Source organism: Crassostrea angulata, chromosome 5, assembly GCF_025612915.1.
Source record: "Crassostrea angulata isolate pt1a10 chromosome 5, ASM2561291v2, whole genome shotgun sequence".
Lineage (NCBI taxonomy): Eukaryota > Metazoa > Mollusca > Bivalvia > Ostreida > Ostreidae > Magallana > Magallana angulata.
In genome coordinates, this window is record NC_069115.1 from 30,044,080 (window position 1) to 30,063,384 (window position 19,305).

A 19,305-nucleotide genomic window follows, 5' to 3' on the forward strand; every position below is an offset into this window, starting at 1 on the left:
CCCCTAAAAAAGAACTGACATCTCTCTAAAAACTCAACTTTTACTTTAAGACTAAAAAAGATGTAATTGTCTGAATGTTCAATAAAATTTAGATGTATCACGTGATACAAATAGGAAGTCAGAACCCACGTGTTGTAATCAACAATCTGCGTCAGAAATGTCAATATTTCATTGAGAAAATAACGACTTGAATGTGAAAAAATCGAAAAATCCAATAATATCATGGTGGAACCTATCTTTGATTTTCAATTTAGACTAATTCTTATCGGAGATAGCACTGTTGGAAAGTCATCTTTATTGAAATATTTCACAGAGGGAAAGTTTACAGATGAATGTGACCCGACAGTGGGTGTTGATTTCTATGCCCGTCTCATCGAAGTGAAACAAGGTGTCAGAGTGAAGCTACAGTTATGGGACACAGCAGGACAAGAACGATTTCGGTAAAGTCTTTTAATGCAAGATACATAAACATCATGGAGAGATGATGAAAATCGCCGTCTTGTGGATATAATTTATTCAAAATGGCAACAGTAGAAAAAAAAGATGCATGCAATAATATGCAACCCATTTCTTCTCTTTATCAATTTGCAATCCAAAAAGGCTGGATCAAGAATTTACGTTAAAAGTGTCAAAGAATTGATAAATGACAATGCACATGTTGAACTGCATTTACATATTTCAGAGCATTGGAAATGTAGAAAAAATGGTCCAAGTTGAGATATATTGACAGTAATTGAAACTGGATTAGCATGTCACCAAGTGGCATAGAATATTAATTATGCAACTTAGTTTTCAGTACTAACAAGAGTTACAAAAGTCTTCTATATAACATTAAGACTGTAAGTCTAACTGTCTAAAGGACTGTCAAACATTTGACAGGAGATAAAACACAAAGTATGATACATTTTCCAAGAATAATTCTATGATAATACGTATATTTGTATATCAAACCTCATGTTTTTAATTTTCTCATGGCACTTATAAATATAATAATTAAGACATAGAGTGCCAAAATAATTTGAGATAGGAGAAGATTGTGTAGTGGAGTTGTAGTTTAAGAGCATGCAGACCTATAGCATTAATATAGCTTTAAGGGATTTATTACTTCTACAACTAACTTTTCTATGCTATAATATGACTTCATTTGTAGTGAAAAATTGATTCTCAAATAATACATCAATACTCCATGAATAGATCTAAAACCATGTGTCAATTATTTACATAATGCTTCAAAGCTCGATCGTATTACATTTGTATGAAATACTGTGCACAAATGATTATTTGTTTGAAAAATTTGAAGTTCATGCTTCAAGTTTAGTTTAGTCACTGAAAGCTCAAATAAAGATCCATTAGCAATTGATCAGACAAAAATGTATATATATGTAGTAAAATTTTCATTTTTTGTTTGTTCTTTTTCAGATCTATAACCAGATCGTACTACAGAAATTCAGTAGGAGCACTTATTGTGTTCGACATCACAAATCGTAGAAGCTTCGAAAACTTAGCGGGCTGGCTTCATGAATCTAGGGCCCACATAGAACCCCAAAAAGTTGTGTATGTCGTCGTAGGTCACAAGGCAGACAGGGACGACGAAAGGCAAGTTACCACCCGTGAGGGGAGAATGTTCGCGGAAATGAATGGACTAAAATATGTGGAGACTTCGGCAAAAACAGGGCAAAATGTGGAGGAGGCCTTTCTCATGGTGGCCAGAGAAGTCCACGCATTGCTGGAGCAAGGAAAGATCCGCGTGGAAGAAGGATGGGATGGAGTGAAAACTGGATTCACCCGTCCGGCTCAACCATTCCATGTGATAGAGGGGGAGAAAGAAAGTGGGGGGTGTTGCTGAAGTGCATTATGGGTTTACTATATATACAATGAACTCTTTTTAATAGGCCATATGTGTATCATTTTGATATATATGTTCATTGATAATGGCCAAAGGGAAATTATTTGATTTTAAACCTGTAGTGTTAAATTTCAGAAGAAAAAAAATTGTGATTTTTTTTTTTGTTGGAGAATTTTTGAACAATTGTTGTGAGTGTATGATGGGTTGTGATCAGTTTCAGATGTTGTTCTTTACTGGGCATGTATGCTTGTAATATTGTTTTCAATCAGAGTATTAATTTTCAAAGCTTTACATTGTGTACTCATCGAAAAGCAAAGGGGAAAAAACCAGCCTCAGTACCTTTTGTTCCGGATGCATCTGACATGCAACAGGGTTTTTTGTGTTTGTTTTTTTTATTTTTTATTCTGTTCAGCTGTACCGGTATTTGATTTATAATTGTACTTTGGTGCATAAATCTTGTGCAATGTGAAAATGCAAGTATTGATAGTATAGATAAGTATCCCCAGTATTCCAAGAATTTAATTTGTACAAATAATGGTTAAAGAGTAATAGTTAGTATATATGTACCATATTTGGTCTAATAACAACCCAAGAATTTTTTAAAAAATATCTATCTCCAGAAGATAGGGACCATGCACTGATGAATGGCTGTATTAATGCTCCATTCACTTTTCATCTTATTCTCTTCAAATCAAGAAAGTATCCAATGCAATTAACATTGATAATATAATTTTCTGAAAACATTAAAATCTTATCATATTGATGCAATTGTTTTAAATTCTCTGAAACATTTTGGAAATTATTGAAAACCAAAAAGCTATACATGTATAACGATCTACATGTAGATGATCTTTTCTCCTAATGCAACATTATTTAAAATTTGTAACGATTATATTTCAGATCATTATGACATACGTCTCATCATGATAATCTATAAGTTGAGAGATGATAATTGATTTTTCTTTTTTTTAACTTTTCTGATGCACGTCATCAAAAAACATATTATATACATGCATATGGATTTTGCAATATTATATTAATAGTATAATACAGTCTGTTCATGCACATGAAAGCAATTCAGGCATAATTTGTTTTGTTTTTCTTTCCTTAATTGAGGAAAAAAAGATAATGCTACAATGCACATATATATATTTATGGCCATGATGTATTTGATTTCTATTTAATCAAGGGCATTTTACTAGCATATTTTGGCATGAGTTTATGTTATACTCTAGTTTTAGCTTAACTGTGATGTCAATATTCCAGTGTTTATATTATTTTCTGCAGGGGCTAGAATGTTACTATAAGGTTTTATATACCAGTATTTGGTCATATTAAGAAACTCAGCATTGATTTTCATGCTAGAAAACCCATTAGGAAATGTTCTCTGCATGATGCAAAAATCAATTAGAAATAGGGAAAAACTTGTGTCTAATATTAAGATTTAAGAACTCTACTGGGAAATTTTTCAGATTGCCTCTACATTCATTAACATTTTAATAAATTGTATTAGACCAGATTTTATTAGAGTTGTTCCCCTTGAAAAGCATTTTTTTTTATTTGAAGTATGATCTATGAAAGGTTGAATTATTGTTAATTTTCTCTGATCAAAATGTTCACTCTTAATCACTTTTGGTTTTAGGATAACGTAGTTCAGAATCATTCATTTCTTTCTTTTTTTTTCATAAATAAAAGTTGTGAAATTTGCAATTTACTAGTTCAGTCCATGGTTTGGCAAATACAAAAAATCTGTAAAAAAAAATATTCAATGAGGCTAAATTTATTTTTATTTACCACGTGCATGCTTTCAGGAAATACAGTGTTACAGTAATATTACCATTTGATATTTTACTCAGATGCAGTTAATTAAGCTAGACACCTACTACCAGTAAAAAAAATATTTCAATACAGAGTCATACAGTTGTGCAATCATATTTTTAAAAATAAAACCAAAAGTTACCAAGATATTTATGCAAAGCTTACCAAAATATTTTGTTAGTAATTAATCAGTACAACAATTAAATCAAAGGTCAGTTGTTCCTGCAAATATACATTAATTTGTGATACTCAGCATCAAGGAGTTAGTGAAATATTTATTATTTTTAATAATATTCCCATATTAATGATATTGCACGCCATATGAAGTACCGGTAGTTTTGTGAAGTATTGTTTTACATACAGACACAACTATGAACCACCAGAGGACTGTTTTGTTGCCATATTTTTTCAGTTATCAGGTTGTTTTTATTTACTAATTATTTATTTATGTTTTTTTGTTTGTCGTTAAGGGCCTGCTGTTTTGGTTTTACCCTGAAGTGTTTACCATGTATATGTGCAATAATCAAACAAAATGAAATAAATGTGCTTTTCAGATGAAAGTTTCTTGTTTGTGTTTTTTTTTTTCATATTGAAATTTTAAAATAAGATTTATAAGAAATCGATATTTATGTACTAGCTAATATACATGTGCAAGCTCAGAGTAATAACATATACCGGTCCTAATCGCACAAGTACATGTACACACATTGTAGCAGCTTTAATGGGGGTATTTGTATTATATAAATACTCTAGATTTTTAATTAAACATGAGGATTTGATATTCATGTAAAAAATGTGAGAAGCACATCTTGTGGATTCTAAAATGTCGCTTTAATTTTTTTGACAGATGAATTGGTCATGTACGATTTTATATTCTCGCAATTGTAAGCAAAACGGTTGGATTGCGGAATTGAGTTCTCGAGTCAAATAAGAAATCTTCAGTTTATGATAGGGTCATAATACAGTCTCTAATATAAACATCATAACTTTATTATTTATATATACAGTATATGCAGGTGGATTTTTACATATAAAGATACTGACAGTGTGAATTTTTTAGGTATATATTCATGAGTTTCAAGTTGGTCCAATTACCTTCAATTTATGAATACTTTATCATAATAATTATAAAGTTATTCTTTTCTCTTTTAAGTTTTTAAAAAAAGTTCACAGATTTTCAAGCATTTTTTGGTCCAGGGAAGATGGAAGTGCAGGCTTGAGCAAACATTACATTTCGTTAAAATTGTATCTATATATTCAGGATAATTGTAAACAATGAACACGAAACAGATGCTTGTTCAAAGCGGCATGTTTTCTAAAATACAATATGCAAACACCTAGGAAAAATGAATGTTTTAACTTTTTCAGATTGTATTGCAAAAATTACATCATTTCTGACCTCATATGCTGCTAGTTAGTGCAAATAAATGAGACAACATGATTCAAAATTTATATTACCGGGGTATGTTTACCGGGTAGTCTTCTACAAAATAGGGAATTTGGATGGGTCCTTTTTGGTCAATGAAAGTCACTAGTGTTTTGGACCCTGTGCCACTGATCATTATTCTTGCACTCGAGTGAAAAGAATTTATTACAATGTAGGAATGAGTACGTTTTTTATGCATATTTTTTTTCTTTTTAACTCACAATTACATAATGGTAATGATTCACATAGATTTTCTAAACACCATTACATTTATTTGTAAAGCCAAGTTCACATCTTTTCTCTCTTTGGCGGCATATATCAATTAAATTGATCGAACGTACAGGTTTTTTATCTTTAATCTATTGAGAATATGTCCATCATTTGATGAACAGCATTTCCTCTGGTGACATATACCAATCAAGAAATGGCAAATAATCATTAAAATGTCCTCACAAACTAAGCGGATGTATTGTCTGCGTCTTAAGAAATATTCAATACTCAGCAAATACCACCATCTTCGGAGTGGCAATGCGTTTCTCAGAAAATGTTGCAATAAACTAATATTGTACAGTGTTATGCAGTGATGCAATTCTGACCATGGTACCAGAATTACATGCCTTTTTTTTAAAGCAGCATGCAAACCTGCTGCAGATGTTAAAGACTTCTATAACCAAAAGGCCAATAGTGTAAAAAAGAAATAAGGGTCCATAGGCTGAATAGCAAATTACAACATGTTCCACATAGTTGATCTCTTCAAAGACTGGTATGGGGACTATCAGTTAAAAATGGTTGTTTTACCAAACCTGAAATATGGATGTCAGAAGTGTCACCAGATAATGAAACTCAAAAACAGGAAAAAGAGACAGGATCTGAAGGTAAGATTTCCTTAATCTACTCTAGATGTGCAGGCCAATATTGACTCTTTGATTCAGAGGATTTTAGATTACCGGTACTGTGTAACTTAATCCATATCACTGGAAACTTAACTTCTGTTGAAAATCAATGAAGTACCTGGTAGAAATTATGTACGAAATACTGTAAACCAACTTTTATTGGCAGGCGAGAAATTGTCGCAAGGTAAGCGAGAGCCTTATCGCGAATATTTCTCGCCGTGAAACAATCCTTTGTCTATAGTTTTTATAACAATACAGGTCTGGATAAGGCTTGGGCGCGAACATTAGTCGTCGCAAACCAGTTTATTGGCAATTAATTGCAAAATAAAGTTGCCGCAAATAAAAATTGGTTTACAGTAATCAAAATGGATTTGATTTCACTAAAATCAAATTATCTAAATGTGAACATGTAAAATGTAGTTGATATTAATTTCCAACAATTAAATGAAATCCTAGCCTCCATCACTTTTGAAGTTAACACCATGGCTATTACATAAGCCAGAATTTCGAATACATGTATTAATTTCCCTAGTTTAATTAGCATGTGAATCAAATATCAAACATGAAACAAAAACTGCTCTTAATATGGTATAAAGTAATTGGAAACTATTAGATTTATTACCTTAGATGACCTTATGTATATAAACCTATGAGGTCACAGTGATATAGATGACCTTGGGACTACGAGGTCGAAGTGTAATAGATGACCTTGAAAGTAAGAGGTCACAGTGTTATACAGTCGTCCAGATACAGGTTAAGTTAAAAAGACTTTAAAAGACAGAAATTGGATGATGCACAAATAAAATGACGCTACTGTACATTTAGTTCCTTCAATAACTATATTCAGCATCAGTTTTTAAATGGATATTTTTCATGATTCAATCCTTCATTCAAATATTCATCAAAAGAAACATTATTCTTAATGATAAAACTATCTATTGGTAAAAATGAAACTTGAGTTCATCATGTTATCAAATTTATATGATTTTTTGTTTTGTTAATCCTTGAAAATTGGCCCTCCCATAATGAGTAAAACCAATGTATCTATACAATGTATTAGTATAAAACTTTTATACAGGCAGACAGACAGATAATTAAACGCTCCTATGGTTGTTTATTCAGAAAAAGACAGAGTGAAATACAAACAGGAAACTTGTCAACAATTTCAAAATGAAAGAAAAAGATCAACTTTTACATAATCATAATGACACAAGTTCAACTTTTCTAATTAAGATAAAAGTCTTCTACAATAAGTTTCATTCATTCCATAATATATAATACATATAATATGTGCATCATATATTAAAACTTGCTATATTTCATACATAATAAATATAACAAATAAAACAAAAAGTTAAATGCATGCACTGTGATATATATTATAACTATTTTGAATAATATCAATATTCAAATATTGTAAATATAGATTTTTTCAATAAAAAAAATCTTAAGAATAAACATCTATTTAGAATGAATACAGTGGTAGAAATAAAAATTCAAATACACCTGAGAGAGAAATGTCTTTGGAATGTGATGAAAAGTTTCTTTGTAAAAATTTGAATCTGAGACAGCAAATAGCCATAGGTCATGCACGAAAATAAAATTAACCTCTGTAGGCAAACTAATAAAGTTTAACACTGTAAACCCAAATGCAACATTTTAAATTCAGAATCTACTCGAACTGTGCGAAACACTAGGGTTTACAATAGAGCTAGGTTCCCATTCCCTAGCTAACAAATTTAATGCCAATTCATATGGTTACAATGGCTGTTACTGTAGATTCCTAATTATTAAATGCAAGGAATTAATATCCACGTAAAATTGTGAGAAGCAACCCTCGCAGATTTTAAAATCTCGCTTTCATTTTCCAGACAGTTTTGAACTATAGGAAATCATAACAAAACGTTGGTGCTCGCGATTTTATATTCTTGCGATTTGATACAAAACAGCGGAACAGCGGAATTAAGTTCTCGCATAAAATAAGGAATTTACAATATTTAAAAGAACATAGTCAATTTCTGTCTACATGCATCCATCCAATTTATCTAAAGACACCAGCACCCCATCACTGAAATATCTAATACATGTGTATTATCTATTTTAAATACAATAATAGATCACATATAAATATAGATCTCTATGTAGAAAGCAATGCTGATTTGTATAAATATAATATCACTGCTATTGCAAGTATAAATGTAAATATCAGGCTAATATTTTTGAATACTAGTACTAGTTTTTATGACTGCACAAATGTTCATGAAAAAGAAAATTTCATTGTATGAATTAATTCTTACCTATCTGGAAATTATATGAAGGAATGCATGAACATTTGTATGTACATCTACAATAAGTCATCAACACTTAATATGACAAATACCAGTCTACAAAATTTGAATGCACCATACATATGAAGTAGCAATATTTAGCCATTCATTAATTCATGAACATCTGTTTGAATCAGAATAAAGAGACAAAAAATCCCGAAAGTTGATATCATCAGGAATTTCATAACTTTCACAGAACATAATGTTAAATAGTGAAATAAATACTGTGGTTTCATTATTATTCAAGGGTATCAATTTTTGTGGATTAAGTGAAAATCGCAGTTTCAAGGATACGTAAATTTGTGGCCAATGACCCTATCAATACAAAATATTAGTAGAAATTGCAGTTCAATGAATATTTAATTTCAAGGATAAACTTAAAAACGAAATCAACTAAAATTGGTATTCAAAGAATATTGGTGAAACCACAGTAGTAGAATTAACTTCTCTGTTACTGTGAACAATTAAGGAACAGATTAGTGTGTATAATTCCAGGAAATTTGATTAAAAAAAAAGAACAAATCTATAAAAACTGGCACTAAACAAACAAGCACTACACAAGTGGATTTTTTTTTTGCAAAATAAACAAATCCTAAATTACATGTACAACAGTGCAAATTCTTTTATAATATCTTGTGAGATCATGAGTCTTTCATACAGTAAATAACATTTTTAAAATCTTGCAAAATATCATTTCAGCTAGATGACAAAATATTCCAGTTTAAAGTTTTAAAAAGTTTCAGTTTCACTAAACATTAAGGGTTAAAAAGAAATTCTCAATATCTGAACAACAACACATAAGCTCCATGCTGCATGAACCACTGAATATAATACTTGTACTTGTCTTCCTAACAATCCTCCATATTTTTTTTTCTTTCAAATTAAAAAATATCTCTGCTCTTAAACAAGCAAACAACAAAATACATCCCTTTAAGTGTTATTAAAATTTCCCACAACATCAGCATATATTTTGAAGAAGTTTTCTAAACTTTGCACACTGTGGAATTCAGACCATCAGGCCAGTTATAGGTTGCGGGTTCAAAGCTCTTGTAGTTCATGTCGTACTGGTACGATTTGACAAAGGTCTCCTTGTCCTCTGGCTCTGGGTAGTGGTAGGCTAGCTTGTGCTTGTAGGAAAAGTTGATCAATCCAATGGCCAGATCTGTGGACACCTGTAGAATCCGCGACAGAGGCGGATAGACCAGTCCCATGGATAAACTCTTCTCATCCACCATATCCGCCAACAACTGAAATTAAAATTTGTGTGTGTAATTTCTCATAATGTATCTCTATGTAAAAGTATTTCATTACACTGATCATTAGTACCTATTAGCATTTGGGTACGTTTACATAATGATACTGTGGAATCATTTAAATTCGTGGGGGGCCAATTTTCATGATTACAGACTTTTTGCTTATTTGTGAGGATGTTATTTCATGGATTCGTCGGAATTAAGTTTCAGTAAGAAAACCAACTCTTTCAAAATTGTATTCGTCGAGGATGTAAAGGCCTACCTACAAACACCATGAAAATCGAGCCACCGTGAATTCTAATGATTCCACAATACTATGGATTATTGTAATGGTTGCTTCAATAATTAATTCTCTACATCACAGACATACACATGTACATGTACCATGATAAGTTCAGAAGAGGTAATTATCGACTCAATAAATCATTGAATAGCTTGTTTTTATCTATTGATAAGGAATATATATGATGCAAAGACAGAGTTACCCCCCTTTGAATCACAATCGCATAAAATTCTAAAGTGTTGTTCATGCACGTACCTTTGCTGATTCTAAGAACACTTCATCAGTAATAGATCTGATATCACACAGAATGGTGGCCAGAGCAATGCCTGGGAATATGTAAGCATTGTTGCCCTGGCCGGGGTGGAAGGTTTTGCCATTGTAAGTCACGGCGGGGAAAGGACTGCCACTGGCAAACACACACCTCCCCTGTAATGTAACAAAAATATCAGTCACTCGCCGTTCATTTACTTATGCTTCTCTATCTAAATAATATGACAATTTCAAAATGTTTTTTGTTGTTGTTGTTGAAAATATGACTTCTGAAATGAGAGATTTATTTGTATTTTTACACTATTTCAAATTTCAATCAAATTTAAACACTTAGGTATCGGCAGGTAGAAACTAATTATAACTTATGCTGAAAATGATTTCTATACCAAAGTAATTTTACTCAACCCTTAAAGACTTAATAAAACAATAATTGTGTACAATAATTTTTACCATTAGGTAAAAATTGATTATAACTTTAAATATATAATACAGGAGTTAGTTAAATGACAGGACTATTGAATCTCTACCTTAGTGATACTGTAGGCCTGTTCTGCGGTACACTCGGCCTTACTGGTCGGGTTACTGAGGGCGAACACAATGGGTCGCTCGTTGTTGGTACCCATCAGGGTCAGGATCTCCTCTGTGAAGGCACCCGCAACAGCGGCAGCACCTAGGATAAAGCAAAGATAAAATTGATTTGTGAAAATTTTATAATAATAGCATGATATATTATCCTCTATCATTTTAAATACTAGCACTATGTAGACAATATACATGTTAATTTTGGTGAATGAAAAAAATAAAACTGCAATGAGATCAAAATGTAATACAAGCTAGGTTATCACTGATATTTCATAGCTACTACAAAAACAAACATTAACACCATAAAACAGAATCTAATAAACATATACTTAAAAGATTAAACCAACAATACTGGTACCACCCAAAAGTGATTCGTATAGTTTTGTTGATATCTATGTCAATAACGCTGATTTAAAGTATTTAGATGCTGGTGATTCATGGTACTACTGTGTACTCCTTCGGTGCTTACCAATGATTGCCGTCGGTTTGACCAGTTTAACAACATCCACCAGTTTATCCACTGGAGCATGCTCCTGTGCAAACCTTATCTTGGGGCCAGTTACTCCCCCTGAAGGTCGATTCTGAAAGAGACATAGTGCATTTACATGTACATTAAACAAGAAACAACAGTAAAAAGCCAATAACCTCATTTTCACATAAGCATGATCTATTAGGTTTACCTTGACTATAAGGCCCCTAGAGTCCACCATATAGACCCTTTTGAGGGCCTCTTTCTCGGAGATGCCTGCTTCAGCCATGGCCATTACGAGTAGAGTTGCAATCCCTATAGAGGCCTATATAGATTATACAGAAAAAGCAATATACCAGTGATACATATATTTAATAATGCTGATATACAGGTAATCGATTATATACTGGTACTCTGTAGAATAGAAAGGCGTTCTAACACTTACAGCAATATGCATTTTTTCTCATGCAATTTTTCAATGTTTATAAATATGGATTATCCAAATGTTAAAGTCTTCCATAAATGCTCTTTTAATGAGTATTCAATTATCTTTAATAAAATCATACACTGTAATTTTGTATAGTACATCACTAACATGTATAGAAACATGTATAACAGTTTTATTATATTTTGCATATATAGATGGTATTTGGTATTTGTGTAGCTGAAAATTAATGGCCAAGGGGTATTCTCACAAAATCTGCAACTTTTAATTCTCTCTCTCTCTCTCTCTCTCTCTCTCTCTCTCTCCATACATTACCTCCCCTGCCCCCTGGAACACGAACACATTGTCCTTCAGTGGTTTCTTTGTGATCTTCAGACTGGCCAGAATTCCTGCTACGGCCACTGCTGCAGTACCTGCAGAAAACAACATTGAACTTAGACCCCCAAACCAGACTCATTGTAATATCAATGCAGAACATATATGTATATGAAAATATATTTGAAACTTTTTTCCTCTTTAAATAACCTTGTGTACTAAGAATGAACATGAATTTTCAAATGATATGCTTGTAGTCTGTATCTTGCCTACAAGATGCAGACCAACAAAGGAACAGAGAGAAAATCAGAATGACTCACTGTACCATATCATAATATGGCCATCTTATGATTGATAAAAAAATTACAATTCCTCTGAAAGTACCTTGAATATCGTCATTGAATGTGCAATAGTCATTCCTATATTTCTCCAGAAATCTGAAGGCATTGTGGTTTCCAAAATCTTCAAACTGGACTAAGACCTCCCTTGTATACCTAAAAAAAAAAAAAAAAATGGAATTACAAAATTTTTTTTCGAAATAATTATCTAAGTACAACTTATATCTACTTACTTGTAGCAACAAATATAATCTTATATTTACATTCTACTGTGTTTTTTCATTAAATTCTGTGATCTTCAAATGCCTCTAAATGCAACAAGTAGTCAAAGGTCAAATTGACGAGTTTTATTATGACGTCACAAACCTAGAATGCTGTAAACTGCAACGTCACAAGCGAAAATCAAAGTTCACGCTTGTGGCTGTTACTGTGGCTCTTCCATTTATATTAACTTACCCTTAGGATAAGATAGGAATTTTAAGGTATGAATCACATTTGCAGACAAGGCAAGAATTTAAAAATGTAAAAATAAGCATTAAATCATGATTTTTTGAAGTATACACTCTCATAACTGCAGCTGTGTGTGCATACAAATTTTCATAACGCGCCTTACTCAATTTGTATGCACACACCGCTGCAGTTATGAGAATGTATACTTCAAAAAATCATAATTCAATGCTATATTGACCATTAAATATGTCAATAATGATTAATTTCACCTAATGTAACCTATTTACCAATACTTTGACTGTTTACTCACCCAGATAACTGTAAACTGTACTAACATTGTATACAAATGTTATAAATCTCCCTCATTTATAGCTATATTGATAATAATTGAGGTGTCCAAAATTGAATCATATATATCCCTGTTTAAAACCTTTATCAAAATTTGATGACATAAAGTTAATGACCTTGAACTTGATTATCAGAGTTATTTACAATATAGACGTTTGACCTTGACCTTGATTAGAGGTTATCAAATACGATGTCTTATTAATTTGTCATGTTGTAGGAAAACAGAGGGCAGATCTGCAGTCAATGGTGTGATTTTATTTGATGATAAAAATAAACAGGAGTTTATCATTTTCTGATGGAAACATCGGCTCCAAAACTATCAATCATGTTGATTGATCCCATATGTCAATTTTAGAAAATTACAATTCAAATAAATTGACAACAAAAATAAAAATTGTTTACAACAAAGCAAAGTGATGATTCCAGGCTAACACTGACAGATTGACATGTTTAACAATGACATGAATTTTTCCTGCTTTTCTGTTTTTTTTGTGTTTTTCCTTTTTTAACAAAAATGTATGCATTAGAAAGATCAATCAATGTCAAGTAATTACACATAACAGACGAAAAGATAGAAATCAATTTCAACAAACACTTTACTTTTATCTATTATAACCATATACCGGTATACCTTTTAACACAGGCCTGCATAAATTCATCAATGAATTCATCGTACTCTTTTCCCTGAATACGATTTTGCCTCAAACCAATGTAGAGGGGGTCATCTAGAAGTGCCTTATAAATAAGAAAAAAAATAATATAAAACATCTCATAATCATTTTTTTTAACATTTAAATGTATGAAAAACAAAAACAGTCCATTTTAGGCAACTTGAGGAACTCTAGAAAAACTTATTTAATTTAATTTCAGTTTAATTTTGACAGTTTACATTTTTTTTTTATTGATCATAAACTGTAGTTGAAAAACAATGATTCTCTTCTTTAGTACCTGCTACATGTATAAAACTACACATTGATGACACATTTAGATGCTTAACAATTTACTTGCATATGCACTTAGTGATGTACAGTACATTACAAGGCATATAATTCATACATGTACTTAATTATAAGGGCTTGTGAGTATGGTAGAGTAAATATTGAATAGAATAATTGCTTCAGATAAAGCTTCCTGTTGCATTTTTGATAGTCCTTTGTACTCTTAGGCATATCACAAAAATAATCTACCAGTATACTTGTAATCCTTTCGCTGTTAATGTTAATACATGGTCATTGCTAGACAACAAAAACTTGCCATTCTCTTTATCCATCCCCCTACCATATCCTCTCCCCTCCCTCCACCCCCCCCCCCCCCCCCCCCCGAAATTTTTTTTTTTATATGAAAACAGAATTTTATCAAAGATTGAAAATTACAACTGCCATTTTTTTCTTGTGTACCTTATTATTAGTCCCAACGTCCAGCAGAATCGGGAGGCACTGATGGGGTTGTATTCCGGCCAGCGCTGTGTACAGGGAGAGTTTCCCCACTGGGATCCCCATTCCATAGCAGCCCAGGTCTCCCAATCCCAGAATCCTCTCTCCATCTGTCACCACGATCGCCTGACCAAACACATTTTGTGGTTCATTTGATTAACGCTTTATAAGGAATTATCTTGGATCATACCTTGTATGTGAGGGTTAATCAATGCACATATTTCCTTTTTTCACTCATTTGCTATACTACATCATGAAGAGAAAACTAAAACAAGGAAATTACAAGAATGAGGTTCCATTATGTAGATGATTTGATAACAATTACCAGAATATGAAAATTTTAATAGTACTCTTTTAACAGATCTATCTTAGTTTGTTCTTGGCAAAACTATAACTAACATGTCAACCAACATGTAAATAAGTAAAATAACATTCATATCAAAATACAGTAAGTTTTAAAATCTACTGTCTAAAAACTTCGAATAATTTCTATAGACTATAGAAATTATAAGTATTCCAGGTCTGAAACTTTTTGTCCTAATGTCTTCAAATACTTTGAATTCTGTATACTTTAAAATATATTTAAAATACCGGAATGTACTATTAAACTGTCTCAATTCAATACTTTTACTTTATTAATGAAACTTTTAAGACATTTTTTTTTTCTTCTATATGACTAATATTTTGATAAAGGGAAGATTTCAGCTTGTCAGTTGTATAAAAGTTGTTTAATAAATATCTAAAATCCTTCTAAATACCATGTGATTCATTGGCAAAATTTCCAAAATTCAGACACCTGTGACACATATAGTATAGAATACACCTCCCCACCCTAAAATTACTTTTGATTTTCCAGCTGAATTTTTTTTTTAGAATTCACCACCCACACAAATAAAAAGAGACTTGACACTTTTGTTATGTCAAATTTAAACCATCAAGATTAACCTTTCAAAAATACAATCTTCAGAAAATCTATTCTAAAAATCTTGTTGTACATGTATCATATTGTTAAGGGAAAAGGTTAAAAAAAAAATTCGAATTCATTGAACGCAATGAACTTTAGTACATTAGTAATTAATATCATTTCAAACAATTTTTTTTTACTTAACCTTTCATGCTAACATGCTAATATCGTTATCCTACACCTATAAATCAGAGAGCTGAAGAATTATGTGTACACTTTACAGCTTGTTCAAATGAAATTGAAAACAGGTAAATTTGGCCTAATACTCGTAATGAGGTCAACCTCTGATATAAGATATGTGTCCTTCAACTCTAATGACCCAGTTTGACTTGACAATAATATTTGATCTAGAGTTTCGCCTGACCTGGCCCGAGCACTATATTTGGACACTATATTCAACATTAATTGTCTGATAACTACACTACCAAGGCCTATAGCTTGGTCCTTGTAAAACCTTGTTGTGAAAATGTGATAAGCGATTGTCTTAATATCAACAGAACAAACAAACAAACCTTGACATCATCAATGGTCCAGTTGCACAGAATATCAAATATGTGTCCTTTGTCATAGATTGTTATATACAGCCCCCTGAAAAAAAAATATGAATATTAAAATCTTAAAAATCTCTCTCTCTCTCTCTCTCTCTCATATTGAATGCAAAAATGTGTAACCTCTATTACGCAGCTTATTCAGCATTTCTGGTTTCATTAGTCAGCAAATATATCAAAGATTTGCACTAATTAAGACATGCACTGTAATACAGAGACACACTCAACTGACATATGTATATTTACTTTCCTAACATTAAAGTAAATTAGTGAACTTGTCAAAAGCGAGATAATGTTTCTAATTCCTTCCTTGCTAAGACAAGAAAATTCCGTTAATTAAAAGCACCTAGCCTTGCAATAATGATTCACTATCTGCCACTCCGTGCTTTATATTTGCTGACCAGAAAGGTGAGATCGAGAGAAATACAAGGGGAAAAAAAAAACAGTCAGGCAACTTGTATTGATTAACAAGAACAAATTTACACAGTGTCTCATTTCCTTCGAAATGACATCCAACAATTAATGAACAAGAGGACATCCAACGCTTAATGTATTATGAGAAAACCTTGTGTACCTGGGTTTTCGAAAGATGAGCCCGTATTTCAGACAAGCCTGCCCGACAGTGGGCGTGTATATGATGGGCATCATCTTCTCCACATTGTCGGTGACCACACGGTAGAACAGCTTCTCGTTCCGGTCCTGTAGCCCCATCAGGTAGATGTACTTGTCCAGGTCGTTGTCCCAGCGGTTGAAGTTCAGCAGGACATTATGGGACTGCTCCTCCTGGGTACGGATGGCTGGGGGGATTAGGCCGTGTATCCCCAGGATCTGTCTCTCCCTCAGGGTGAAGCCAAACTCCTGTTATAGAAAGATACATGTAGAAAGATAGAAAGAAAGAATAAACAAATGTCTAGTATGGGGGGGGGGGTAGGGGGTCAGGCCGTCTATCTCCACCCTACCTTGTTTCTGATACATGTATTGATTCTACAGACATCAACCTGATCGATAATAAAAATTTGAAGCGTAGCATCAGAAATCAACCATGTATCGCCAGTCAGTTGCTTAATTTACTACATTGGTAACTGACAGATATCTCTGGTCCATCAATGGACTGCTACTACACTCATAAAGTTTGTAATACAAATAAGTTTACATTAAAATATTGGCACCTTTTTAATACTCAACTGAAAAATAGGACCCTGATATACATCAACCCCTGTAGTTTTTATTCTATAAAGAGTAGATAAAACTGGGCACTTAAAAATATCATACTGATTATATTTGCACAAACACAATGACTATAGAATAGGTCATTACTGCTTCAGCTATCCATGAAGATGACAACGATTTCATGTTTTCATGAAGAAAGCAGGTATCTTTTATTATCTTTTTCTCCCATCTAGATGTCCACTGATACATGTACAAAGATTTTCATATCTATTTATATCAAAGGGATCTCCATTGCTTCAAAACTTATAAATTGTATGTGACACAGAATTTAAAATAGTGGTGGGGGGTGTGTGTGCTTGAGGTGCTGTACATATATAATCATCATTATTTCTGCATCCAATGAGTCAGCTAGCTAGACATTTGACATTTAAATGAACAATTTTAATAAACTTTTAACAGATATACAATTCTGTTGATATCTTACACATGGACGTAATTTGACCCTTAGCTAATAATCAGGGGAATTCCAACACTTGTTTCCTATAAAATTACAAGTAAGCCATTGATTATTAATAAATTAAATTTTGCATTTACATATCTCTTCACAACTCACGAGTGCAAATAATTAGCTGTAGGAGTACCATAGCCTGATGTCATTAGTAAGTTCTCGGATTATACTGTACAGGTTTGGTTTTTTTTATTCCTAACCTATAAAAAAGAGTTCCTGTAGCTAATCAATATACCCAGCATTATTTGCCAGAGTCTTGTCTCAGAGCTGTCATTAATGTTCTTAGGAGCAGGTATAAAATAAGCTGAGGTGAAAATACTTAAAGCACCAGATTAAAACACCCTCGATATAAATTCTGTTCAGTGGACTTATAAATTTCTCAAAAACATTTTCTGATCGAGTGAAGGATTTATGCTAAAATAAATCAGCATACTAACTAAGACTTTATTATCTATAACATTATGTACTGTACACATGGTTTGTATTGATAAATGATAGCAGATCTTACAAAGAAATCAAGCTACCAGTGTACTTGAAAAACCACGTTTGTGTATAGCATCCCTATAAGACTCACTTCTGACTAACTCAGGAGAAATATACTTCCCTTTTGCAGGGACGCTAAATAAATAATGCCCATGTAATTATCACACACAAAACAATCATTTATAAACGTTTTCAAATCTGATATTTAAGAATTGAAGTTTCATTCAATTGTTATATATTTAAAATTCCACGATCACGAATTTAACTGTTTAAAGTTTACCAGTTTAAGGGGTCGACTTTGGGAACATTGCGTTTGTACGAGAAACGAAGAGAGGGAAAATTTTGTCAGAGGTTTAAATTACCCCAAAATCAGTAACAAAAACTTACCTTGTTTAGAAGTGGGTCCCTAAGGATGTCCACACCCCGCACCCGGGGGTGGGCAATCTTATCCACTCCGCCGACAGCAGACGAATTCTTCTCGGCCATTCTATCCTATGTTGTGTAGTAGGGGGAAGTAACTCTGTGAAGAGATTGGGAATAAACAGAAACTCGATCTCGATTTATTTGATTTTCGGTAATGCACCCTTAAGAGAATTCTTAAGATTGTGTATATTCAAAACAACTTATTTACATGTATTTATTTCATTTACTGTCGATCCAGTATGCATAAGCAATTTTATTTTAAAATTTCAAGTTGTTGTGTACAGGTACGCCTATCAGTATTATTTTGTCTCAATGAAAACTTATGTTTCAAGCTAGACATGTCAGTATATATACAAATGTATGTTACATTAAAGTTTTAAAATTCACATAATTTTAAATTATCTATAAAAATTGTTATAGATGGTTTTATTAAATTCTGTGAATTTTAAATCTTTTATTGTGACATAAATTGAACAAATCACCGTACTATTCATCATTTTACTTAAAGACTTTTGAAGTATGAATAAAATACATCACATAATACATGTACATAGTATACAGATAACAGAAACTGACCTCTCGCTATATTGAATCCAAAACGGTAGCAATCCTTTTTATCAATTTAACTTCGTATTTAATAAACTCTTTAGTTATAATTTTATTCCACACACAAGAAAAATTGAATGCGTAAATGAGAGATCGAACGGGATTTT

General features: G+C 32.3%; 2 protein-coding genes across 2 annotated transcripts; one reads left to right on the forward strand and one right to left on the reverse strand.

The window, feature by feature from the left end:
• The first annotated feature begins 134 nt into the window (after nt 1-134).
• On the forward strand, nt 135-4,224 carry LOC128185926 (ras-related protein Rab-39B-like). The gene is made up of 2 exons (XM_052855635.1): nt 135-440; nt 1,420-4,224. Exons 1-2 carry the CDS (start codon nt 223-225, stop codon nt 1,844-1,846), a joined length of 645 nt encoding a protein of 214 aa, XP_052711595.1. The 5' UTR covers nt 135-222; the 3' UTR covers nt 1,847-4,224.
• Nucleotides 4,225-7,177: 2,953 nt separating this feature from the next.
• Nucleotides 7,178-18,682, reverse strand: LOC128185698 (NADP-dependent malic enzyme-like). The gene is made up of 12 exons (XM_052855326.1): nt 18,557-18,682; nt 16,583-16,866; nt 15,973-16,048; nt 14,461-14,622; nt 13,695-13,798; nt 12,312-12,421; nt 11,928-12,025; nt 11,379-11,492; nt 11,168-11,279; nt 10,644-10,786; nt 10,102-10,272; nt 7,178-9,557 (listed from the first exon to the last, which is right to left on the reverse strand). The coding sequence occupies exons 1-12, from the start codon at nt 18,653-18,655 to the stop codon at nt 9,294-9,296; spliced, it is 1,737 nt and encodes a 578-aa protein (XP_052711286.1). The 5' UTR covers nt 18,656-18,682; the 3' UTR covers nt 7,178-9,293.
• Between the last annotated feature and the right edge of the window lie 623 nt (nt 18,683-19,305).